The sequence below is a fragment of the Nematolebias whitei genome, chromosome 12, assembly GCF_014905685.2.
Source record: "Nematolebias whitei isolate Nwh7 chromosome 12, NemWhi1, whole genome shotgun sequence".
In the NCBI taxonomy this organism is placed as follows: domain Eukaryota; kingdom Metazoa; phylum Chordata; class Actinopteri; order Cyprinodontiformes; family Rivulidae; genus Nematolebias; species Nematolebias whitei.
The window spans coordinates 15,191,046-15,215,251 of NC_056509.1; the positions used below are offsets into that span (position 1 = coordinate 15,191,046).

The 24,206-nt window shown below is 42.5% G+C and overlaps 2 protein-coding genes across 3 annotated transcripts; one reads left to right on the forward strand and one right to left on the reverse strand.

The window, feature by feature from the left end:
- The first annotated feature begins 2,586 nt into the window (after positions 1-2,586).
- On the forward strand, positions 2,587-5,391 carry LOC119418033 (myristoylated alanine-rich C-kinase substrate). Of its 2 annotated transcripts, XM_037685277.1 has the most exons (3): positions 2,587-2,632; positions 2,757-2,948; positions 4,589-5,391. In XM_037685277.1, the coding sequence occupies exons 1-3, from the start codon at positions 2,603-2,605 to the stop codon at positions 5,303-5,305; spliced, it is 939 nt and encodes a 312-aa protein (XP_037541205.1). In that variant the 5' UTR covers positions 2,587-2,602; the 3' UTR covers positions 5,306-5,391. The 2 variants fall into 2 exon arrangements, with proteins under 2 accessions (XP_037541205.1, XP_037541206.1); XM_037685278.1 differs by having other exon boundaries at positions 2,598-2,948.
- Positions 5,392-13,016: 7,625 nt separating this feature from the next.
- Positions 13,017-16,797, reverse strand: LOC119418034 (heparan sulfate glucosamine 3-O-sulfotransferase 5-like). The gene is made up of 2 exons (XM_037685280.1): positions 16,691-16,797; positions 13,017-13,947 (listed from the first exon to the last, which is right to left on the reverse strand). Exons 1-2 carry the CDS (start codon positions 16,795-16,797, stop codon positions 13,017-13,019), a joined length of 1,038 nt encoding a protein of 345 aa, XP_037541208.1.
- Positions 16,798-24,206: the final 7,409 nt, after the last annotated feature.

A 24,206-nucleotide genomic window follows, 5' to 3' on the forward strand; every position in this document is an offset into this window, starting at 1 on the left:
ACAGGTACAGTTCAAACTGGCAGCCCGGAGAGAAAACAGAAATCTCCGCACTCAAGTTGATTAAAAAAAAGGGGAATCCCTGCAGTGTTCTGGTCTTGATCTTACTTCTTCCAGTAGTATGTGCAGATTTTTGCATATCCAACTATGGGGGCATCGAGCTGAATTACACCTTGGGCAAGGCAACCACCTTCCAGTTCAGCCTGTGCAGTGTCATAGCGTGTGGAGAACACCAGGCCAGCTGGAGAGGGTATGATAGGACCTACCTCTCTGATGGCCATACAAAACCGCATGGCACTGGACATGGTATTAGCTGAAAAGGGGGGAGCCTGTGCTATGATTGGAGAAAAATTTTCTACTTTCATCCCTAACAACACTGCCTCGGACACATCGGTGACCAGAGCACTGGGGGGACTGAGAAGACTGAGTAAGACCATGCACTAACACTCAGGCATTGAGAACCCTTTAGAAGAATGGTTTTCAAACATGTAATGGTACATGGAAAACATTAGTAATCTCTCTGTTAGTGTCTGTGGTTACAATTTTTAGAGATCATGGTGGTCTGTGGCTGTTGCTGTGTGCCCTTCTGTCATTCACTGGCCGTCAGATTCATCACCTCTACAATCGAGAAAGGTGGCAGTGAGTGCCCTCCTGATTACCAAATGTACAGCCAGGGACGAGCCATGGAACTATCCTTAGTGGCCATCGCACCGCTACTGGAAGAGGCTGACTGCTCCCGCCAGCTTTAAAGTTGCCTGTTTTGCTAAAATGCTGCATTGTGTGTTTACCAAGAAAGATGAGGGAAAGTTTATTTTCCTGTACAGGTGGGATCTGGGTCAGAAATGACCACCGTCAGAGAGGCGTGAGGTGATGTCCTTGCTTTCCTCCTTAAAATGAACAGCTGCCTCAGGGGGGTTTCTAGGACATGCAGAGCTACACCTATTCAGGGATGGATAGTTAGGAGTAATGGTCTCTTTCAGAGACCAAAAGGGGGGAAATGTAAAGACGCTCTTATCTGCTGTGCTGTATTGCTCGATGTATCACAACTGTATCTTGTTCTTTATCTGTATCTGCTTGGCTTTTGGATCCGCTTGCCTTTTGGTATCAACAAGTACAGAGTGAACTAAGTCAGAGAATGTATTTAAGTTTTTTGTGTATGGGACATGAACTAACAGGGAGCTGCTGGTGTGTGTGTCCCACCTGATGACAAGATCACCAAGTAAACTGGAACGGCAGAAAAAAATAATAAAACAACTCCATAAAAGGACTTCCAGGAAATGAAGACATCAGTTTGAACCAGTTTAGACAAATAACTTAAGAATGTGTGACACATCTCTGGGTGGAGCTTTTGTGTTTAAATACAGGAGATGCTGAAGCTCCAGTCAGACGTGTCTTGGGTTTTTGCTGTGTCTCTGTTGGTTTGGGGTAAGAGTGTCTCCTTTCAGCCGAAAGCATTAATAAATATTGGTAATACTTTTAACTTGAATCTCTCTGACTGATTATTGTGTCTTTTCTCTATGTGTCTCTGAACCAATGAGAGGAACAGGTGAATAGGCTGAAAAGTCTGAGTTGTTGTGTTAATTTTCGTCGACAATGTACATCCACAGCTGTATTTGGAGTAAACCCAGTTCAAGATGGCCACCACAGCTAACCAGTCTTAACCAACACAAAAAGGCTATGTCTTGGTCAAGCTAACTTTTGTGTGTCTGTCACTCATTATGAACACTTTGACCATAATTGTTGTAATTCCATTATTTCTCAGAATAAGATGATCTTGATCTAAAACTCTGGCTTTGAAGGCTGCAGGTGATATTCATTCATTCAGGGAAAACGAGGCCTTTATTTTTTTCACGTCTATTAATTTAAATTTATATAGAGTCAAGTCACAATGAAAGTTATCAAGGTTCAAGGTTCTTTATTGTCATTCGCATCACATGTGGAATGAAATTGTGTACACAGGGTCCCAGTTACACCCAACAACAGCAAAAATATAAATTGTAAAAAAAACAAACAAAAAAAAAACTGTAATAAGGATTTAAGATATGAATTAAGAAATACACTAATAGTGCAAAATAATATGCCGAACAACAGCAGCATGAACATGAGTCTGTGTGAGCAGATGAGTACGAACAAACACAGCAGCATGAAATAATCAGCAGCATGGATAATCAGCAGCACTTATTAACAATCAAAGTGGCATTACAGTGATTTTTTTTCTTCACAGTGATTATCCTGGTTGGAGATTCATGAGTCTAACAGCCTCAGGGTAGAAGCTGTTCCTCAGTCTAGTGGTTCTACACTTAATGCTCTTCAACCTCCTGTATGAGGGGAGCAGGGCAAAAAGTGCATTTCAGTTATGTCAAATTTGAATGAAAGGTTTAAAAGAATACAAAGATTTAATTGATACTTTTGAGAAGCCAAAGCTTTACGTTATCTAAAAGGTTTTTTTTATGTTTTAAAACTATTTTTGATTAATATTTTTTTTTCTTTTAGTTTTCCTACGTTCATTAAACGCAGCGCTAGGCTCCTGCTTTTTATAAGCCCCGCCCTTGGGCCTAAGTGGGCTGTGATTGGTTGAATTAAGGAGCGCTTGAGGCGCCCATTCATGTCTGGATTGTGCATCTTAACGACAGAGGTATCTGTTCTCCATTTTGCAGCCGCTCGGACCCCATCTGGGAGTTTCCTAGTTCTTAAGCTTTAGTCCCGACTTTCCCCGGGCTGCGTTTCTTCTCCTGAACTTTTCTTTTTTGTGCGTGCAGAGAAATCAAAGAGAAAGGGGAGGACCGGGACTGCGGACAGCTGAACAAAGAGGCTCGCGGGGTCTTTGTTCTTTTTTCTGTTTGGATCGATTGATTGTCTTTGTTCGCGCGAGCAGCAGCATCATGGGAGCGCAGCTGTCTCACAGCGGCTTGAGGGCAGAGCCCGCCGGGGAGCCCAAAACCAACGGACAGGTACAAACTGAGTCATGAACCTGGAGGATCTGACGGGCTCAGCGAGTGTTTATCTGAGTAAACAAAGCTAGCTTTAAAATAAACAAGTTGCCTTTAATCTCCTGCTGTGTCTCGAGGCAGAGCAGAGAGAAGATTAAACTAATGTGTGTGTGTGTGTGTGGGGGGGGTCTGTTTATGCGTTTGGCTTGTGTTAAAAGGTGCACGTGAGTTTTGCTTCCGCTAATGTGCAGTTCGGACGAACAGCTAGACTGAGGACCGGTATCATTGGGTGGGCGGATCGATCCCCCCCCCCAAAAAAAATTGGTTAAATCGGATCGATAGGGTAACCCCCCCCCCCCCCCCCCCCTAACGTGCATGGGGATCGATACCAGCGCAGTTATGACATGTGCCGGATCGATACCCGCTAATGGGACCAATGCGCGATACTGCTAGATTTAGTATCGATCCGGTCTGATCAGCTGTCGAACAGTTTGTTGTAGAGTTCTGCTTGTTTGGTCCATCACCACAGCAGCGCAGCTGTGCGTCCACAGCTGGCATGTCTTATATTATGTTAAATCTGATTTTTCATGCTTGGCTGATAATTTTAAAACTCACAATATAGTTTAAGCAAAGTTTTGAGGAAAACAAGAATATTTATAAAGTACTATATATAGCTGTGATTACCTGAATTAGCAAAATATAAATCAAAAGGTAGAGAACAACTGAAAACTGAAGTTTTTATGGCCGATGCTGGTCTTTGGAAATCCAGGCAGCTGGTGACTAATACTTGATTTATGGTCATTATATATTTTTTATTTAAGAAACAATAATGTCTGAACTAAAAAGAGGACCTTTTACAAGCCTGGCTTAGAACTAACTGAGCTCTTAAAAATAAGATAGAGCATTCCTACAAACGTGCGCTGTGAGAGGACGACAACAGGTCAAATAAAAACTTAATCAACTTATTATTCAGAGGCAGTCCCAGTTAGTCCAGGTAATATTTCAGTGTCATAATAATAATAATAATAATTTTATTTAAAAAGCGCCTTTCAGGACACCCAAGGACACTTAACAGTAAGAAGCATATCAGAACGATTGTGTTAAAACAAACAAGCACAGTGCAAAGATCAACAGGAATAAATTAGCAAAGTTAAGGATAAGCGAGTCTAAAGAGTCATATCCAGCCTTACAGCTAATCTGCACTTTGTTCATAATAAATCACAGACAGCTCATGAAAATAAGAAGTTTTACATTTTAAACCATGACCTTTTACATTTTAATGAGACTATATTCTCATAAACTCAAGCACCTGCTGGATTTTATTTAATATATATAATTTAATAAATAAATCTGTACCAGTGTAAAGTAAATGTCAGTCATTAACACCAGTTTAATAATGATATATTTATTATACTGTTGATAAACTGATGATGTGAAGGTGTCTTTAAAAATTAAAGTTACTGGATGGGCATCAGATGAAAACCAGCCTGAGCAGGACCCCCCCCCCCCCCCCCCAAAAAAAAAAAAATAATAATAATCCAACGATCAAACATCTGTGTGGTCCCTGCTGGTCTAGTGGAGTCTTCTTCTCCTGGTGTCCATCAGGGGTACTGCACCTTGTTGGGACCCAGTCCAGACGTGACTCATTTTTTGTGTTTCAGGAGAACGGCCACGTCAAAGCCAATGGGGACGTGTCTCCTGCTGCAGCTGAGAGCAGGAAAGAGGAGGCGCAGACCAACGGCAGCGCCACCGCCGAGGAGAGCCCCAAGGAGGACACCGAGCAGGCCGAGGCTGCACCTGCAGAGAAGGAGGCTGCAGACGTGGGGAAGGAGGAGGCTGGATCTCCAGCTCCTGCTGAGGGAGAAACCACAGCCAAGGCTGAGGACGGCGCAGCCACCTCCACCAGCAACGACACCCCCAAGAAGAAGAAGAAGAAGTTCTCCTTCAAGTCCTTCAAGCTCAGCGGCTTCTCTTTCAAGAAGAGCAAGAAGGAGACGGGGGACGGAGCTGAGAGCGAGGTGGAAGCAGCAACACCTGCAGAGGAGGCCCAAAAGGAGCCTGCGGAGGAGGCCCAGAAGGAGCCTGCGGAGGAGGCCCAGAAGGAGCCTACGGCCGCCACAAAGGAGACCGAGCCCCCTGAGGTGGGGGCGCAGCCCGCTGAGGAGCAGGCCAAGGAGGAGGTAGAGAAGCAGCCAGAGGAGGAGGCGGTGCCGGAACCTACTGAGGACGCCGCGACTGCAGGGGAGACAAAAGACGAGAAACCTTCCGAGCCTGCAGCTGAGGAGGCGCACAAAACCGAGAAGGCCTCACAGGAAACAGCAGAGGCCCCCACCGCCCCCACCTCCTCCCTCATCTCCACCCCAGAAGCTGCTGAATAAGATCAAAACACAGACAATCAAACATTTCGCTGTTTGTATGTTGGAGTGATGCCACACTCTGGCTTTGACCCCCCCCCCCCCCCCCCCCCCCCCCCACGCACACAACGAGGAAGATTTCAAACCATTTTCAATTTAGATTTTTAGACAACAACACCCCCCCCCACCCCCACCCCCACACACACCATAGTTCACTGATAGCAGCATTCTTTAATCTGGACTGTTGTTAATTTTTATATCTTCGTTTGTTGTTTCCTATTTTTATACAATTTATAAACAAGTCTAGACTCACCCCGATGGTGGGGGTGGAGGGTGAGTTCATGGCGGGTGGAGATGTGCCATTATAAAAAAAAAAAAAAAAAAGATTTTTTTTAAATATTTTAAAGGGACCAGTGTCCGGTCCTGAGAGACAGTTTGAGTCCAGCAGATCCAGTCAGCTGTTTCCTGTTGCTTAAAAACCATGTAGGTGTTCTACAGGCAGAGTGTTTTTAACTGATGATTGGACAGAAGAAGACGTGCAGCTCTGTGTCCAGAGCATCAGGGTTTTATGAGCTGTTTGATTCATGCAGCAAGGCTTTTCTTCCAACATCTAACTCATCTGACCAGATGTTTGTAACAGCTGGCATTTTTCTGTAAATAGCAGAGAAGCTTTGATGATAAGGATAAAAATCAGTTTGCTACAAGCTGTTATTAAAACTTGTGCTGAGCTGTTGTTCTGTGACCGCACTAAATAAATGTGAAGTTTGAGCCACGCCTCGTTTGAGTGTCTGAAGTCGTTTGGGTCAGTGGAGGTGACGGCACCGTCAGGTGGAGGAACAGAAACAGTCCTGAATATTTAGTGCCTAAACTTCAGTCTGATAGAAACTGATCATGAATTTCAGTTTTCAAAATGATTCCAAACATTCAGATCAACGTTTTGGTATTAATTATCTGGAGTCTTGAATGAACCGCTGGATCAGTGGAGTAGTCTACATTTTTGTACTGGGTATACTGGGCTTAGAAACCAAAATACACTGGTTGGTACAATGTAATCTTTCAATTTATTTTGCTTTTTAAGCATGTTGAACATTTCCAAATTTATCTGATGCTTCTATTTGAATAAATGTACAACAAACTTTGTACAACAGTTGGCTTTGTATTAAAAACATTCTATAGAATTTATAAAACCGTATCAAAGCAAATCATGTTCAAGTATTAAGTAATAAGTACAGAAGTATTAATTATACAAAAACAGGTTGAACCAACCAACTCAATATGTCTAAAATCTTCCAGATGTGTTGACGATACAAACCCATATAGGCATAGGCAGTGGGTGCTTCACTTTCCCACCCACATTTTGATGTTGGTCTGGGGAGTTGAACCGGCCACCTTCTGATCACAGACCCACCTTTTCTAGCCTCTGCACAACCGCTCCCACAACGTGCACTCTGAGGAATGTGCTCTGTTCATGCACAGGTGTGGGGTGAACCACTCGCACGTTCACATCCTGCTTTATTAGCTTGTTCTGTAACTTTTGTGTGTTTTAATAATTCATGTATGAAAATGTTCAGCTCGTTCAGGACGTTCCTCCTGTGTCTTAGTTTTTGTGCAACTTTACTTTATGAAACATTTGTCTTTTTCAGCCATGTTTGTCTTGAAGCTGAACGGAGCTCATCAGATCCTGTTCATACATTCTTTCTGCTCATTCAGTTTCTCCTGCTACCGTATTTCTCAGACTATTAAGTTGCACTTAAAATCTTTTAACTTTCTCAAAAATCGACAGTGAGCCTTCTAATCAGGTGCACCTTATGTAAATGGTAAACGGACTGTACTTATATAGCGCTTTTCTATCTTATTTCAAGATACTCAAAAGTGCTTTACACTACAATCTGTGTCCTCATTTACCCATTCATACAGCACTCTACTAGATCTCTACAAAGCTAATTGAACAAATCATTCTAAAGAGACTAATCAGAGCTTTAGATCACATTCATACACTGATGGGACACACATCAGAGGCTATGAGGGGTTCAGTGTCTTGCCCAGGGACACTTCAGCATGTGACTGCTGGTGGATTCGAACTCCCAACTCTCGCATTGGAGGATGACTGCTCTAACCACTCAGCCGCCCCCCAATAATGTATTAATTCTGGTTGTGCTTACTGACCTCGAACTGATTTTATGTGGTTATAGTGGAAGAGTTGAAGAAAGTTTGTCTTATCTGACTGTTTTGTTTTGCTTAATGCGTCTTACAGTCCGAAAAATACAGTATTTTTATTCTCTTTTTGGGCAGCACGGTGGCACAACTGGTAGAGCTGCTGCCTCTCAGCGAGAAGGTCCCTGGTTCAAATACCGGTCCGGGGGCCTTCTGGGTTGAGTTTGCATGTTCTCTCCGTGCATGCGTGGGTTTTCTCCGCGTACTCCAGTTTCCTCCCACAGACCAAAAACATGCATGTTAGGCTGATTGGTAACTAAATTGTCCCTAGGTGAGAGTGAATGGTAGTTTGTCTAGTTTGTCTCTATGTGTCCCTGTGATGGACTTTCAACCTGTCCAGGGTGTACCCTGCCCCTTGCACAGTGATTGCTGGACATGGGCACTGGCGACCCCCTTGACCCAAAATGGAAGAAGCGGGTAAAAGATAATGGATGGATATTTTGTTTTCAACTTTCTATTATTTTGTTTCTGCTTTTTAGCTACCTTTATATATTTTTTTCTGTTTATTTTAGACTTTTTGATTCTTTTTATATTTTTATTTTCTTGTGACTTTCAGTCTTTTATGCTACTTTCAACCTCTTCCTGCTAATTGAAGTTTCTTGTTTTTAGTCTGTTCAGCTCTGTGCTTATTTCAGATTAGCATGCTCTTTTCTGGACATTTCTGCTGTTTCTGCTTTAATCTTCCTGCTTTAAGTAAATGTCAGCTGTTCAAGTTCACCTCGCGTTAACAGTTTAGTGATGAAACCGCAACTTCAGCAGCTTTCAGCAAAAAAAAAAAAAATCATTCAGCTTTCACTGCATTTCACCAGAAATGCAGTTTGTCTAGTTAACAATGTCTATAGTTGAACAGCCGAGGTGTCAAACTGTACTGTGGGTCAACATCTGTAATACTGGTAAGTGCTGATGTAGATGAACAACTCCTCAGACCTATAGCATCAAAATGTGGGTGGGAAACATGAAAAACCTACACCTGCCTCTACCCTCATTTGCCCCACTCTGGGCCTTTGAGCAAGGCTCTTAACCCCCTCCATCTGTTCCCCTGGGCGCCCTATAGCAGCTCTCTCTTCCACACAGAGGGCTGTGGTAGCTCGGTGGTCTGGTTGCATCAGGAAGGACATCCGACCCTTTAGTTTGCTGTAGCGATCCCTGAAGAAAGAAGCAGCCAAAACAAGAAAAAGAAGTGATGTAACAAAAGAGATGATAGAACATTAAAAGTATAAATAATCAATAAGCTGTGACACTAGTGTGCTGACAATCTGTTGCTGCCAAACAGAACTCAGTAAGAGGTTCTAACCACCAGAAAAAGTAAAATGTTGTTGACGTGGTCAGATGACCTGACTGAAAAAATGTTGGATTGTATACCTGGATTATTGAGCATTGACGTTGTTGTTGTTGACATCAGTCATAGAGAATGGAGGAAAGGGTTGTGGTCCAGACTAGGGTTAGCAAAGTGATCCCATCTTAGATCACGTTTTCAGGCTCAGGCAAAAACAACATACTGGTGTGAGTGAACAGCTTAGATTAAACATGGTTCAGTTCATAAAACAGCAACAAAGTAAGAGCTGCAGTTTTAATATTAGCTAAATATTAGCTAATTAGCTTTCACACCGTGTGTCATCCATCCATCCATCCATCCATCCATTATCTTCTGCTTGTACCAAAGATGGGTCGTGTCATTTTCAAGGAAAAGTTATTTTATAGTGTTTTTACCCTCCTCTGCTCTACAATCATGTCCCGACTGATAAAGTACAAAGTACTCATAATGATTTGACTGAACTTCACTTCAAAAATGAGCCCAGTATTCTTTTAAAAATATTGGTTAAACACAAAATATCACTACATTATGCTTAACAACGGTGTATTAGACTCAATCAGAAGAAGAAACAAACGAGGTAAAGTTATTTCCTCATGACCATTCCTGAGGGTGTTAGTGAAGTTTATAAAGCTTGTCATGCCAGAGAAAACCTATTTAAAACATCTTTAAACGTTTGGTGCACATAAACAGCTGGTACAAACGAACTCCAGGATACTTGGGATTCTCTGAGTCCTACTCAGGTGCATCACAGACCCAGAAGTTTCTGTGGTTCCTCCTCAGGTGCATCATAGACCCAGAGGTTTCTATGGGTCCTCCTAAGGTGCATCGCCGACCTGGTGATGTCTATGGTTCCTCCTCAGATGTATCACCAGGAAGACCTTGTGGTTTCTATGGTTTTTCCTCAGTTGTATCACAGACCCAGATGTTTCTATGGGTCCTCCTAAGGTGCATCACCGACCTGGCGATGTCTATGGTTCCTTCTCAGATGTATCACCAGGAAGACCTTGTGGTTTCTATGGTTTTTCCTCAGGTGCATCACAGACCCAGATGTTTCTATGGTTCCTCCTCAGGTGCATCACCAGGAAGACCTAGTGGTTTCTGTGGATCCTCCTCAGGTGCATCATCACAAAGACCTGGCGGTGTCTATGGTTTCTCCACAGGTGCATCACCAGGTGGACCCCGTGGTTTCTATGGTTTCTCCTCAGGCGCATCACCAACCTGATGGTTTCTATGGTTCCTCCTCAGGCGCATCATCGATCTGGTGGTTTCTATGGGTCCTCCTAAGGTGCATCACCGACCTGGTGATGTCTATGGTTCCTCCTCAGATGTATCACCAGGAAGACCCTGTGGTTTCTATGGTTCCTCCTCAAGTACATCGCAGACCTGGAGGTTTCTATGGTTCCTCCTCAGGTGTATCACCAGGAAGACCTTGTGGTTTCTATGGTTTTTCCTCAGGTGCATCACAGACCCAGATGTTTCTATGGTTCCTCCTCAGGTGCATCACCAGGAAGACGTGGCGGTGTCTATGGTTTCCCCACAGGTGCATCACCAGGTGGATCCAGTGGTTTTTATGGTTTTTCCTCAGGTGCATCACCAACCTGGTGGTTTCTATGGTTTCTCCTTCAGTGTCTCACCGATCTGGTGGTTTTTATGGGTCCTCCTCCGACGTGTAAGGAAATATGAGACCGTGCTTAAAAAGCCTTCCTACGTGATGTGGCAAGCAGATTAAACTCTATTCCTTGACTGAAACTGAATCCCAGGGAGATTCTTTTTAGAGTTGCTGGCCCAGTTTAACCCAGTCAGAACCGGGTCATAATTTCATTATAATCCCGTCTCTGAGCAGATCCAAACCATAGGACCAGTCCAAAAATATCTTAACACTTTTCTGTTTTAGGCATCCTATTAGTTTAAAAAAAAATCTGTATGCTTTTTTATAACTGTCTATTATTGTTGCTGTTGTCCATTGTTTTCATCATTCTTTGTTGAAATCAGTTCTGTTTTGTCAATGAGTCCTTGAGGCTCGATGGGATTTACCTGTCTAAATAAAGGTTGAATGAATGAATGAATGAATGAATGAAAAATATCTGTGGATTGGATTTAGTTAAGCAATCATTTCTTAACATTTTGGCACCAAAAGAACAAACAAACCTGAGGCCAAATATCTGGTGATTATGGTCAGATGTTATATAATCATAGTCTAATCTATAATCAAAATTATAAATTTGTGTCCATGACAAATTTTGTAAGAATTTTTTTTTTTTATATACCTAGGTGAGATGCAGTTTAATGGGGTTCCATCAAATCTTCTGGTACTTTTTATGCACATAAACATGGTATATCTCGTTATCTAAGAGTTTACAGGGAAACTCAGAGTTTGTTAAATGTTTTTTTCTGGAATACAGCCCTGGATTGCACAGGCTGACACAATGAAGTCAATGACATAATGATAATTTTTCTATATTTAATCAAGTTTCATTTTAAATCAAAACATCACACATGAAACTTATCTTAAAAGCATGAATGTCTGTATCTTACAGTCTTAAAATGTATATTTTTAATTATTTACACTGTTAAAAGTAGTTTGTTTTTTACAGAGAAAACTGTCTAACAGCTAAATTGTTAAAAAATAAAATAAAACAAGTACATTCAAACTAATTTTCCAGTGTAAACATAACACTTTTTCTTGTATTTTCACACATGTAAAGCAAACGTATATCCATTTTTAGTTTGGTCCCATGTCATTCTTGTAATAAATTAAATCAAAGTGATTATTTTTTTGCCAACAAAATGAAAAAACTAAACAACAAAATAAACCAAAAACATGTATGTTAGGCTGCCTTCAGGCCCAGACCTCCCTTGCCAAAGAGACCTGTGATCTCAATGGAATTTGCCTGGTTAAATAAAGGTTAATAAATAAATTAAAACAAACTGAAGTTCTAGCATTACTTGATAGAACTCATATTGCCCACCACTTCTACTAGAGTTTTAAACTTAAATCATTGCATGACGAGATGGGAAAGAGTTGTAACTATTGTTGGTTGAACCTTGAAAGTGACTGCCCAATTTCGGGCGATATCGTGAGTTATGTAATGTGTTAATACTCAGATAATGTGATGAGGATCCTCAGCTACTACCACACCCAATTTAGCAAATTATTTTTAAAACTGACTGAAGTTAGAGCCATTTAAATGTTGGCAAAGATTTACAAGCTGTGCAGCCATCATGAATTGTGTAACTACAAATATTATTAAAGTTTCATTATATGACAAATGATCATTTTGTTTTGTTTAATAAAAACATGTCCAGTGGTTTATGAATCATTTTGCCAGCAGACAAACAGGGTTGACGCCAAATGATAATGCTAATGTGTTAAGCCAAGATGTCACACAATGGGTGGCGCTGAAGTTGGGGTCTGAGGTGTGAATAATACTATGAGGTCTTTGGATTGGCTCCCAAAGCGAATCACTTGTTGATGTACAGCCAAAATATAATTCCTTAAAGTTTCATTAAATCTTACAAGTGGTTCATGAGAAATTCCGCTAACATACTGACAGGGTTGACTCCAAACAGTTACTGGTAAAATTGTAAATACAGTACATCTCAAACAATCTGTTGATGCTCAGAATATGTACTGGGGGTTAGGCTTAGCTACAACCACACAAAAATTTAGTTCAAAATCTGTAAAGGTGACATTTGTGTTCTTTAGGCTCAGTTGAGGTGGTTCAGGCATCTGGTAAGGATGCTTCCTGGGCACCTCCCTAGGGAGGTTCTTCGGGCATGTCTGGCTGGGAGAAGACCCAGGACACGCTGGAGAGCCTATGTCTCAGTTGGCCTGGGAACGCCTTGGAATCCTCCCAGAAGAGCTGGAAGAGGTTGCTCTGGAAAGAGATGTCTGGACCTCCCTGCTCAAGCTGCTGCTCCCATGACACGACTTCGGACTAAGTGGAAAATAATGGATGGATGGATAGGCTCAGTTGGCAGGACATCAACTGAAATGGTTCCAACGCATAAACAGTTTAGTTTAATAAAGTTTGTCCAGTGGATGGACATGTTGGTATGACAGCTATACAAACACAGACACTGGAAAAAATTTAGTTCTGGGTTCGCCTTTCAATTGTGGGCACAAAAAATTTAAACAACAACAACAACAACGAACAAAACAACAACACCGTACCAAAGAATCTTAGTGAACAAATTCAGAAGTCATCATGACCAGTTAAATGTCCTTCCAGTTATCTGGTAAAACTTCTGATTGAAGGGGCGAAAGAAGCTTTGTAGTTTTGTCATCACTGACTGGTCCACATCCGGATGAGTGCGGCCTTTGCTGCCTGCCAGGCACTTGTTAGAGACAATGTTAAATCGTAAACAGTAAAATCCCCGAGTGGCATTGAAGTACAAGTTATACTGATTAATTCTGGATGGTAGGTTTAAGAAGTGTTCAACAAGCTGCAGTTCCAGCAGAGGGTTGGTGATGAGGCGATCTCCATCTACAATATGAAACTGCTCCACAGGAAAATACTTCAGCCAGCGCTCCAGGTGTTTTACATAGGTGCTGGTCCGGACAGCTTTATACTTTGTGTTCACTTCACATGTGCTGGCATCAATGGCCAGTTGTTCAAACTTGTGATAAGTTTTGTTTTTGCGCTCCTTCCCCTCTAGAACCTGAGTGTAGTCAGATATGGCTCTAGTTGTTGGATCTCGGACAATGATCAACAGCTTAACGGATGAATTCATTTTGAAGATGCGTTCAGGAACCTCCTCTGTAACAAAGTAGGCAGGGCTCTTCTCAATGGTGATCTGATACGGGAAGGAGAAGGGCATTTTCTCCCTGTACCAATTGATGCCCCGGGCATAGTTTCTGTCATTGTCAAAGAAGTGGATCTCCTGCGAGGCCTTGATCACCGCTGGATGCAGGTTAAGCATTTCCAACAGAGCTCGGGTGCCTCCTTTACGCACACCGATGATGATGGCCCGCGGCAGCTGTTGGACCAGGTTGCGCAGGTGGATTTGTTCTTTGGTTGCATTGCCCTTATGGAGTTCGTGAAGTAGTTCACGCTTAAAATGCAAGGTGCGGAGGGGAATTTGTTCCAGCTCATTGGAGAGAAATCTGCTCTCAATAGGGCAAATGGGCTGAAACCTACATGAAAGAAGAAAACACATTATCAGCCTCAGAATTTAAAAAGGATTCATGCTGATGTAGTTGCAATCATTGTACATTTTGCCCCTTTTCTCTGTCCAGATGACAGATCAAATACCTTACAAACCTTACAAATATACCTTGGAAACAGGAGGAACCTTACATCACCTTTGCTGTAGTAGCCCAGTCATCTAGAAGTTCTTTCTTACCACCCAGAACCTTTAACTGCTACTCTCTGAACTCCTCACAAGATCCTTCCTTCCTTCCTTCCATCATTTGTTCATCTTCTCTGACTTTACTGTTTGCATCTTTGTCACCACAACATCCAATGTTGTATGGCCATGCCCCCATCCCCCTGCCACAGCCCCCAATCTCCCTCAGGTTTCCTCTTCTACACAGAACGCACTGCACACTTCTGCCTCCACATTTATACTGTAGGTCACCCAAAGTTCCTTCCTCTTTTGGAAATGCAGTAAGTGCTGACTACAGCAATTTATATCCTCTCGACAAAATCCACCACCATCTGTCCTTCCTGGTTTCTTTCCTTGACACCAAACCTACCCATCACTTCCTCATCCCCTCCGTTTCTTTCACCAACGTGTCCATTCAGACATGAATGGACATGATCGGATGCTCTGATCACCACTCTCCCCTCCCTGGGAATACTCTCCATCTCGTCTATATCCTTCAAAATGTATGTTTCTCGTTTACCTCACATCAAACCTGTGGAATATAACCACTATCAAAATTCAACAACAGATCTTATACTTCTACCTTCAGACACATCACCCTAGTTGACTTTTCACCTCTACTACATTCTTTGTCAACTCATCCTTCAGGACCACCCCACTTCTTTTCTCGTTCTATCCACACCGTGGTAAAAACAGTTTGAACCCTGCTCCACTGCTGCGAGCCTTGCTGCCCTTCCACTTGGTCTCTTGGACAGATAAAACATTTACCTTCCTTCTCTGCATCATGTCAATCAGATCTCTCCCTGCCATCATTAACTCATTCTGAGCTGGCCAGTGCCATATGGCAGATTTAGGGAAATGCATATGTGTATTTATGATTTTTTTTTATGTTTTCCAAACAAACTGCTACTCTACTACTGACTTGTAAGAGTTTTGCCATCAGTAAATGGATTGCAAATGGACTGTACTTATATAGCGCCTTTCTTTCTTATCGAGATATTCAAAGCGCTTTACACTACAATCTGTGTCCTCATTTACCCATTCATACAGCACTCTACTAGATCTCTATAAAGCTAATTGAACAAATCATTCTAAAGAGACTAATCAGAGCTTTATCACATTCATACACCGATGGGACACACATCGGAGGCAACGAGAAGTTCAGTGTCTTGCCTAAGGACACTTCGGCATGTGACTGCTGGTGGATTCAAACCCCCAACTCTTGTATTGGAGGACGATTGCTCTAACCACTCAGCCACAGCCACCCAGTAGTACATGTGAAAAATAGTCTCTCTTTATCTATTGTACAAATGTTTCTAGTGATTAAAAAAGTATATTCTTACATTTGTGTAAACAAAAAAGTAACACATGCTAACAGTTTCATAAAGTGGATGATTCTCTGATGAGATCACCTGCCTTTTCTGTCTTGTGGGCTCTTGGACAATGTTCAAAAGCTTGACGGACGAATTCATTTTAAAGATGCCTTCAGGATCCTCCTCTGTAACAAAGTAAGTGTGGCTCTTCTCAATGGTGTATTGTTTTTAATCTGGGTTTGTTTGTTTTTTTCTTCCCTTTTCTACTGTTGTTTGTTTTTAACCATGTGTTTTAATAGGATGATTAAGATTGTGGAATTAAGTTTATTTATTATTAATTGTTTTGGGGTTATTTGTTGTCATTAGTATGTTAGAGGTTTAATCTTGCTGGAGACCCGGTCTGATCTCCTCTGACCAATAAAGTGGTTCAGAACAGATCACACTGTCTCAGCTGCTCACAATGAGTGATCCCAGGGTCAGCACCCAAGTCATTTTTGTCTGCTTGCTTCCATCATGTAGATTGAACCTCACCCCATTTTTTTCACCATCAGAAACAGATAAGACCAATGACGTCGCACATTATCACCCCATTGATACACTCTGATAGGCTGTGCCCACCCTGGATGTGGGGGCGGAGCCAAGGGCCAATATAAGCTGGGGCGTTCTGTTGCACGGGGCCTCCGTTTCTGCTTCCGGGTTAAGACGAGTTGGACGGACGCCTCAGCACTGAGCTTGTAATTTTGCCATTCTTTTCAACATTAAGTGGTAAATATAATTTATCTAACCTGATTTTGTTGAGTTTGTGTGAGTTTCCTCTCCACCTGGGAACAAAAGAACTGGAAGGGTGCCGTGGTCAGAAGGCCAACAAGTACCTGTGAAACAAATTTTGTACTTATGTTTTTAACCTATTGAATGACAATAAATGACGTGAATTAATAGGGTCAGGGTCTTTGTCTTTTGTTGTTTTTAGCTTTATGCATTTTTGGATTAAGTTTGATTTTTTTTTTCAGTTATGTTTACTCGTGTACTTATTCCCTATGTTTCCTGTGTGCCATCCTGTAAGGGCTCAACATACTCAATCCGAAGCCAAACAATCAACTCACCGCCACTTGAATGAACTGGCCAATGAATGAACCACTTGTAAATGAAGTTGACTATCTCTGTCATACAACATCAGTTACTTCAACTAAAAATGGTGTGTCATTTAAATATCAAGAAATTGACATAGACAGAACTCACCTGTCCAAAGTCCTAACTCTGGATACAAGATAGAGGACACTTCCAATAGCCAGGCTGCCCAGAACCAGGAGCTTCTGTCTCAGCAGTGCCTGCTGTTTGAACAGCATGGCCCTCCATCAATCTTCAGGACTGTGTCTTCAGTCTGTGGAGAGCCGAGCACATAAAGCACTAATCACCAGGGGAAAAAAGACAGACTAATGTTTATTAATACACACTCAATTAAGTGATTCTAGTTGGTGCGAACATAACTGGTTTGTTCCACTTTAGAGTAAGCTGTTTGGGGTAATAATCAGTTTTGTGTTGTGTGTTTCCATGACTGATGAAGCCTTCCGGATAGAAGGTGAAATGTTTCAGAAAAAATAAAAGAAACTGTCCAGATGACCTGACTGAAAATTGTTGGATTGTATACCTGGATTATTGAGCATGACTTTTTTGGTTAATTCTACCTAATGTTTTAATGTTCTTTTGGCATTCTGTTATCATTTGCTGTTAAATGATCTAATCAAGCACAGTAAGAGTAAAGAGATACAAGCATAAAAATGAGGAGGCAACTGGTTGTCAGAGTCAGAATGAAAACCCTGTTCAAGGACCATCTACAGCTGATATTTCATCAAATTTAACTGAAAAGCCTCCTGTAACAGTCGCTGGAGACTGTCTACAATATCTGCAGGTGCTTCAAACTTGACAACACTGGATAAACAGCAATCAACCTTCGTGGCAAAGAACACCGCTCTCGTCTGTAATACCACTGTATCGTAGAGCTGTCATTCCTAACCCGAACCCAGAGCCCGGCCTCACCCAACCCGGCCTCTGACCAGGCCGGGCCATAATAATGTGTGGGCCGGGTCGGTGTCTGACCTTTTATTGCATCAGGAACTCACACAGCTGACGATCCAATATATGCAAACATGGCTTGTCATACTGCACCTGCTGCACGTGGTCATTTGACCGCATGCTGACCAGTCGATTGAAAGAGGTAAAAAGTTCAGTTAAGCTTCAGATGGACTACTGCCAGCGATCCATCAGCCCAAATGGACATTCATTCAGCTGGTGCACTCAGTGGAAGCGTGCGGCCGACGACCCAAATGGGTGAGATCACAAAATATCCGAAGTCAGAGCAGTGTGCAGGCAGAAGCAGGGGAAGCATTTAATGCACTTTGACGGCTCTTCAACTCCGATCTACTGCTTCCTCAGCTGCACGCATCTGCCAACCATTAATAATAGTCGGTGGTATAAGCAGTCAAAGCTTAATTAAAAATGTTAGGGTTTTTTTCATGTTCGGACCTGTAATTAGTGTTAATTAGTTAGTTGATCGGGTCGGGTTTGGAGATGATGCCTGCAGGCTGGGGCCAGGTCAGTTCGAATTATTTGGACCCAAGCGCAATTCTACTGTATCGATCCACCACGTTTTACTTGTTTAGAACACAACTCCCCCCACCTGAATTGCTACACCAGGAGTGGTCTTTAGAGCCGTGCAGATGTGGCGATGAATTAGAATACGTGTTCAACTACGAGAGAGATTAATTCAATGATAAATGAATGAAGATGAGAAACTGAGGCTTTTAACTCCATAGGAACACTAACATACAATTACTGGGCAGTTCTCAGACTGGTGATATCACATAATGCTTACACCACCAAATCTGTCCTAAGCCAGTGATATAGGAATGATTATTTTGATGCTTTTATGTCAATTTATACTTATTTTACACTCATTTACATGTAGTTTGAAAACACACTTATACAACGTGTTATTCACATATTAGGGATTGTATTTTGTTTTACATGTCATAAAGGCAAAGGGTGGAATGATTTATGTTGCCTTTATTAATATTTGGGACACTCTTTGATGGTTTGCAGAGGGACGGAGGGGTGCAGTGTTTTCTCTTTAGGAATGCTTTATTAAGCTTAGGAGTGTTTCTGGCAGCGGAGTTTTGGCCCGCTTTGCGGTCACGACGCTCCTTACTGGTAATAAGTCACCAGCTCCTCATCCGTTGTTCTGGTAACCATCAAACTTGTTTTCATCTACTCTCACGCGGTCCGGTCGGGAAGGGGTATTTAAGGAGCACAAATACTGTGACAAAGTGGAAGTCTTGTGTGGACCAGCGCGCGGTGCCATGCAGTTGTGATGTGAGTTCTGTCATTGGATCGAAAGGCTTCCCGGTCACTTGTCACGGTGAGAGATACTCATATCAATTTGTATGTTAAGAGTGTACTAAGTGTACATGACTTTGCTTGGCTGTTTTCTTGTGGCAGATTAATAAATGACAATATTATTCTAGCAAGTTACAGTCCCTTGTGTTTCATTTTCCTTTTGTCTGAATATCTGGTGCCGATCGCTCATGAACCCTTTGATAAAGAATTTCATAATACAGCCAGGGAGAAAATGAAAGCTCACCGATTATTTCAAAATGAATCAAAAGGGGAATTTTTCCATCCCAAGCAAAAATTGCAGAGAAAAAGCTTCTCTTCAAAGCAGTCTGGCAGAGTAAAGAGAGTCTAACTGGTCACTGGTCTTTTCAAGCAAGCATGTGCTAGTCCTACCACAAGATTCTCTCAAAACTTTTTTGTTTTGGAGTCTGTAAATTCTGACTGCAGTGTATTTAGAACCAGCTGGCTTACCCAGTCAATGCTACAATGGGTACAAAAATTGGATGATATAGATGAGTAAATCTCCACCCTTTTCCACAGCTGCCGTTGCTGGGTCGACATTCTGGTTGTGAAAAAAATCTCTAATCTTTTAAGCTCTGCCTTCCAAAGACCCACCTCAATAATATATAAGGAGACATTTGTAGGGGTCCCTGCTACAGACATTTTCCACTTCTACTCAACATATACCAGCATGGAGAAAATGACCAGGGCGGGCAGACAAACCATGCTGGTGTCTTGCTTTGGAATATATGTCCTGCCTGAAGACACACTAAAGGATTACAACGTGGGTTCTTACTACCCATCTTCTTCAGTCATGTATCCTCCAACCTCCTCATCCTCTTCAGCCCCCTCTCTCTCCAAGGTTCTAGCCACAATCCCTTATGGATTGTCTGGGGAAAAAACAAGACTGCTGTCCCAATCATGGAGGACTTATCTGGGCCGTCATCAAGGACCCCCCAGTAAAAGAAGAGCGGAATTCTACCACCTCTACTTCTATACCTGATCAGAAAGATGAAATTGACAGATGGTTCACCTAGGGTTTGGTCAGGACAATGAAGACTGCAGTTCTTCACTTACTCGTAACCATGGGAACATACCTGTGAGAAATCTGCATTATATTCCACCTGAGCCAGCAACATCATTTAAATATGCAAGAGAAAGAGCTATTTCACCTGAACAACTTTTTGAAATCATTCAGATGCTCTTGAACCCTTTGTTTGTTCCTGCTATCCAACAACTGCTTATTTTCCACAGCATATAAGCAGAATATGTTGAAGTGCAGATTGTGGATCTAACCCTTTTACACAAACTGAAATTAGAAAAAATATATTCCATTTCACTTCTATTACATTCTGTGTTTGTCTGTTGCTCCTACCTATGGGGTGGCTGCGGCTGAGTGGTTAGAGCAGTCGTCCTTCAATGTAAGAGTTGGGTGTTCAACTCCACTAGTCGTCACTTGCCGAAGTGTCCCTGGGTAAGACATTGAAGATGTGTGTCTCATCGGCATATGGATGTGATCTAAAGCACTAATTAGTCTCCTTAGAATGATTTGTTCAGTAAGTTTTGTATATTTCTAGTATGAATGGGTAAATGAGGGCACAAGATTGTAGTGTAAAGTGCTTTGAGTGTCTTGATAAGATAGAAAGGTGCTATATAAGTACAGTCCATTTACCATTTACCTGTCTTCTCAAACCCCAGCCGGTCCAAGACACAGTGCCAAGCCTGGTTGTTGCTCCTCTGATGAACAGTGTCATACTTAAACTGATCCAGAAGAACAGTGAACAGAATGTAATGAGAGTTGTTTCTAATTCAAGATCTTCTTGACAGCACGCACAGCTCTTTATCAATGCATCTGTAGCAGCAATTGAATCACTGACCTTCCTGTCAAGAACATCTATCACTAATAATATTAGATCACTTATCTGGTATTTGATAGCCAAAATGTCCTAAAGGGCAGTGAGGAGTTGAACCACTTGTGTGAAAAAGGCCTGCTGTTTTAAGCAGAAAAAGTAATTAATCAAAGTTAAACATGGGGATTGGGCTGATGCGTTCTACTTCACAATATAGCATGTCACAGTGACTTCCTGTTTTTATGCATAATGATTTCAACCCAACTGCTGTGGTAGGACTGAAGCTTTTTATTAAAAGTGTATGTGTTCCTGTCTTGAATGGTGCTGTTTGTTGTGCTTTAGATTTATAGTGGCGTTATTTATATGGTTGATTGACTGAAAACACGTTCACGTTATGTTTCAACTGATATTGTTTTAATCAAGGCAAATAAAGCTTTCCATACCTCATGTGGAATAAAAACACTTCAAGTGCTTTTCTGAAATATGTTGCACAAACCTTATAGAAAAATTGTTGGTTACGTACTGTAACCCCAGATTCTATGAGTATAGGCGCAGCCCTTTAAGGTTATCGCTAGTGGGTTTATCCCTTTGCGCGCAGCGCAGCACTGCAAACTTTAGTCCACGCCCACCTGCTGTGTGGGCCTCACCCCTGGTCCGTATAAATTACGGCGAGACCGGGTAATTGGCTCCCAAGGAGCCTTTTTTCTTCAGCCATTTAGGAACCAGTAAGGCCCAGAGCTTAAAGGGCTGCGCCTATACTCATAGAATCTGGGGTTACAGTACGTAACCAACGTTCTATTTCGTATAGGCTTCGCCCTTTAAGGCTATTGCTAGTGGGTTAATGGCGAAGCAGGATGTAGTCTATGCCTCACTGGGTCCATTCAGACACAACATGAAGCACCTGCTTGCACAAAAAAACATTTCATCACTCAGCCTTCTGTGTGCGTAATTATGAGCTGCGTAATTGCGTGCTCCATGCGCAGGAGCATACCGGAGAAAAAATCTCTGGTGAGGAAAAAGGCTGAGATAGCAGACCTGCTGCTATGAATAGGAACAATGCAGGTTACAAATTGTAACAGAGTAACAATGAACAGAGCAGGCCAACAGCTCCTCAGGATGAACTGGTTAATAACAATAAAATCAGTAGTCATGAACTTGTGACTGATAATAAATATCTCACACTGTGACTGCATGCAGGCAGGTGTGAGTTCAAAAGTGAAGCTCCATGAAATAAATAATAATCATTCTGTCAGAACCCTGGAAACAGAATGTGTCATCGAGAAAGTAGAAACATCATGTAGATAAAACGAATAATTGAACATGGTGATGACCAGGCAGCCACCATACAAATATCCTCCACTGTCATCCCTCCATGCAGAGCAATGGAGGATGAAAACCTTCTGGTGGAATGTGCTCTGAGATTCTCTGGAGGGTCCAGCCCAGATGAACTGTAAGCTTTAGAAATAGCCTCACACAACAAGTGTGAGAGGTGCTGGGTGGATAGAGGGTGTCCTGAAGAGCTGTCCCTGTAATGTACGAACAGACACTGAGAACGGCGCAGTGCGGCCGTGTGCGCCACGTAACACTAAAACGCGCGCACGGGACAGAGGAGGTGAGATGTTGCTTCCTCTTCAGAATTATGAGGAGGAGAGTAAAACCCATCCAAGGTTATCACTCTCGATCTGAATGAGGTTGTGATGCTTTTCAGAGCAGGGTTAAAATGCAGTACAGCCATACTGCCGTCATCTTGAATTCTGAGACATGATGGAGCAACAGAGAGAGCAGATAATCACTCACTCTCTTTGCCAACGTAAGAACTAACAGCAGGGCTGTTTTTAATGACAGAAATTTAAGTGAAATCTGATCTAAAGGTTCAAAAGGAGCTTTGATCAGAGCGTGCAGGACCATCATTAGGTTCCACTGTGGAGCTAGTGGACGTGACACAGGTCTGTGTCTCTGTACACCTTTCAGAAAACGCTTCATCAGCAGGTCGTTAAGAACTGTTGTGTCACTGAAAAAACTCATGACAGGAAGAAATAGCTGCTACATAAGTTTTAATTGTGCTGAACGCTAAATTTCTGTCCATCATTTGTTTTTTTTTTTTATTTTATTTTATTTTTTCATTTAGCCTTTATTTATACAGGTTAGTCTCATTGAGCCACGAGAACTCATTTTCAAGAGAGACCTGTTTAGGGAGCACATGGTGGGGGTTAAGGGCCTTGCTCATGGGCCCAGAGTTGTAGAAATGACAGCACATCACCTAGTGGACACGAGATGGCCTCCACGCCTTTCTCTGCACACCAGCGCTGAAAAACTGTCCACTTGATGTATACAGCGTTGTAGTGGAAGCAGCTCGTGTGCCCTGAAATGTACGCACCACATCCTGTGGGAGGCCCATCATTTTCTAAACGGATTCGTTCAGGGGCCAGACCCAAAGGTGCTGACCTATTTCTGGGTAACTCCTGATCGCTCTTCCTGCCTGGAGGAGAGCGCCCCCCCACCCATGGCAGTTTTCACGGCCGATCCGATATCAGTCGCTGCAGATTTGGGAACCACAGAGCGCTTATGCGCTCGAGAGCTACGAAGATGACTGACAGTTCTTCCTCCTGGACCTGGTCCAGGGTCCGTGATATCAGTAGGACTGGAGGGAATGCATAAAGGAGCATTTTTGGCCATGGGCTGTGAGCAAAGGCGTCCACTCCTAACGGTGGGTCATCTCGTGAGCTTAGTGAGAACCATAATTGACACAGGGCGTTCTCCCGTGTGGCGAACAGATCCACTGCTGCTCGGCCAAACCTGCTCCAAAAACCAAGAGATCAGCTCGGGATGGAGGCTCTAATCTCTATGGTGGGGACCCCCCCTCAACATCATATCCACTCGCCTGTTCAGGACGCTGGGAATGTACACTGCACTGATGGAGAGCAGGTTTTTGTGTGCCCAACACAACAGCTGTTTCGTGATGCGTAACAGTTGGACTGACTTTTTTGTCTGTGTGGATCAGAACATGCTGATCCCACAGCAGGGGGCAAAATGCGGAGTCACCTTTCAGACCGTGAAAACATTCTAACACATTTATGTAAAGCGACATGTGGTCCAGCCACCGTGCTTAACATGGTTGTTGTTATTAAATGACCCCAATTGGCAGACCAAAAACACGAGGACAACAGGGATACAAATGTGATGGTTTATTTACAGTGGGGATGTGATCTTGGCTGTGGAAGGAAAAGAAGGAGACGAGATGAGTGTCTTGATATGGATGGTCTTTGAATAACTGAGATGATTTAATGGTGGTTTGTCTTATGGTTGAATGTGGTTGCAGATGATGTTGGAGTGGTGTGAACAGAGAGTTCAGAATCCAGAGATGGCAGGGAATCCAGCGGGTGAGTATTAATTGATGATGCAGTTTTGGTTGAAGGATCCAGAATGTAGTTTCTTAATATGGGTTCGGTGTGCAGGATTGGCGACCAGACACAGCCACGAGGAGACCAGACAGGCAGGACGAATGGGAGCTGAAC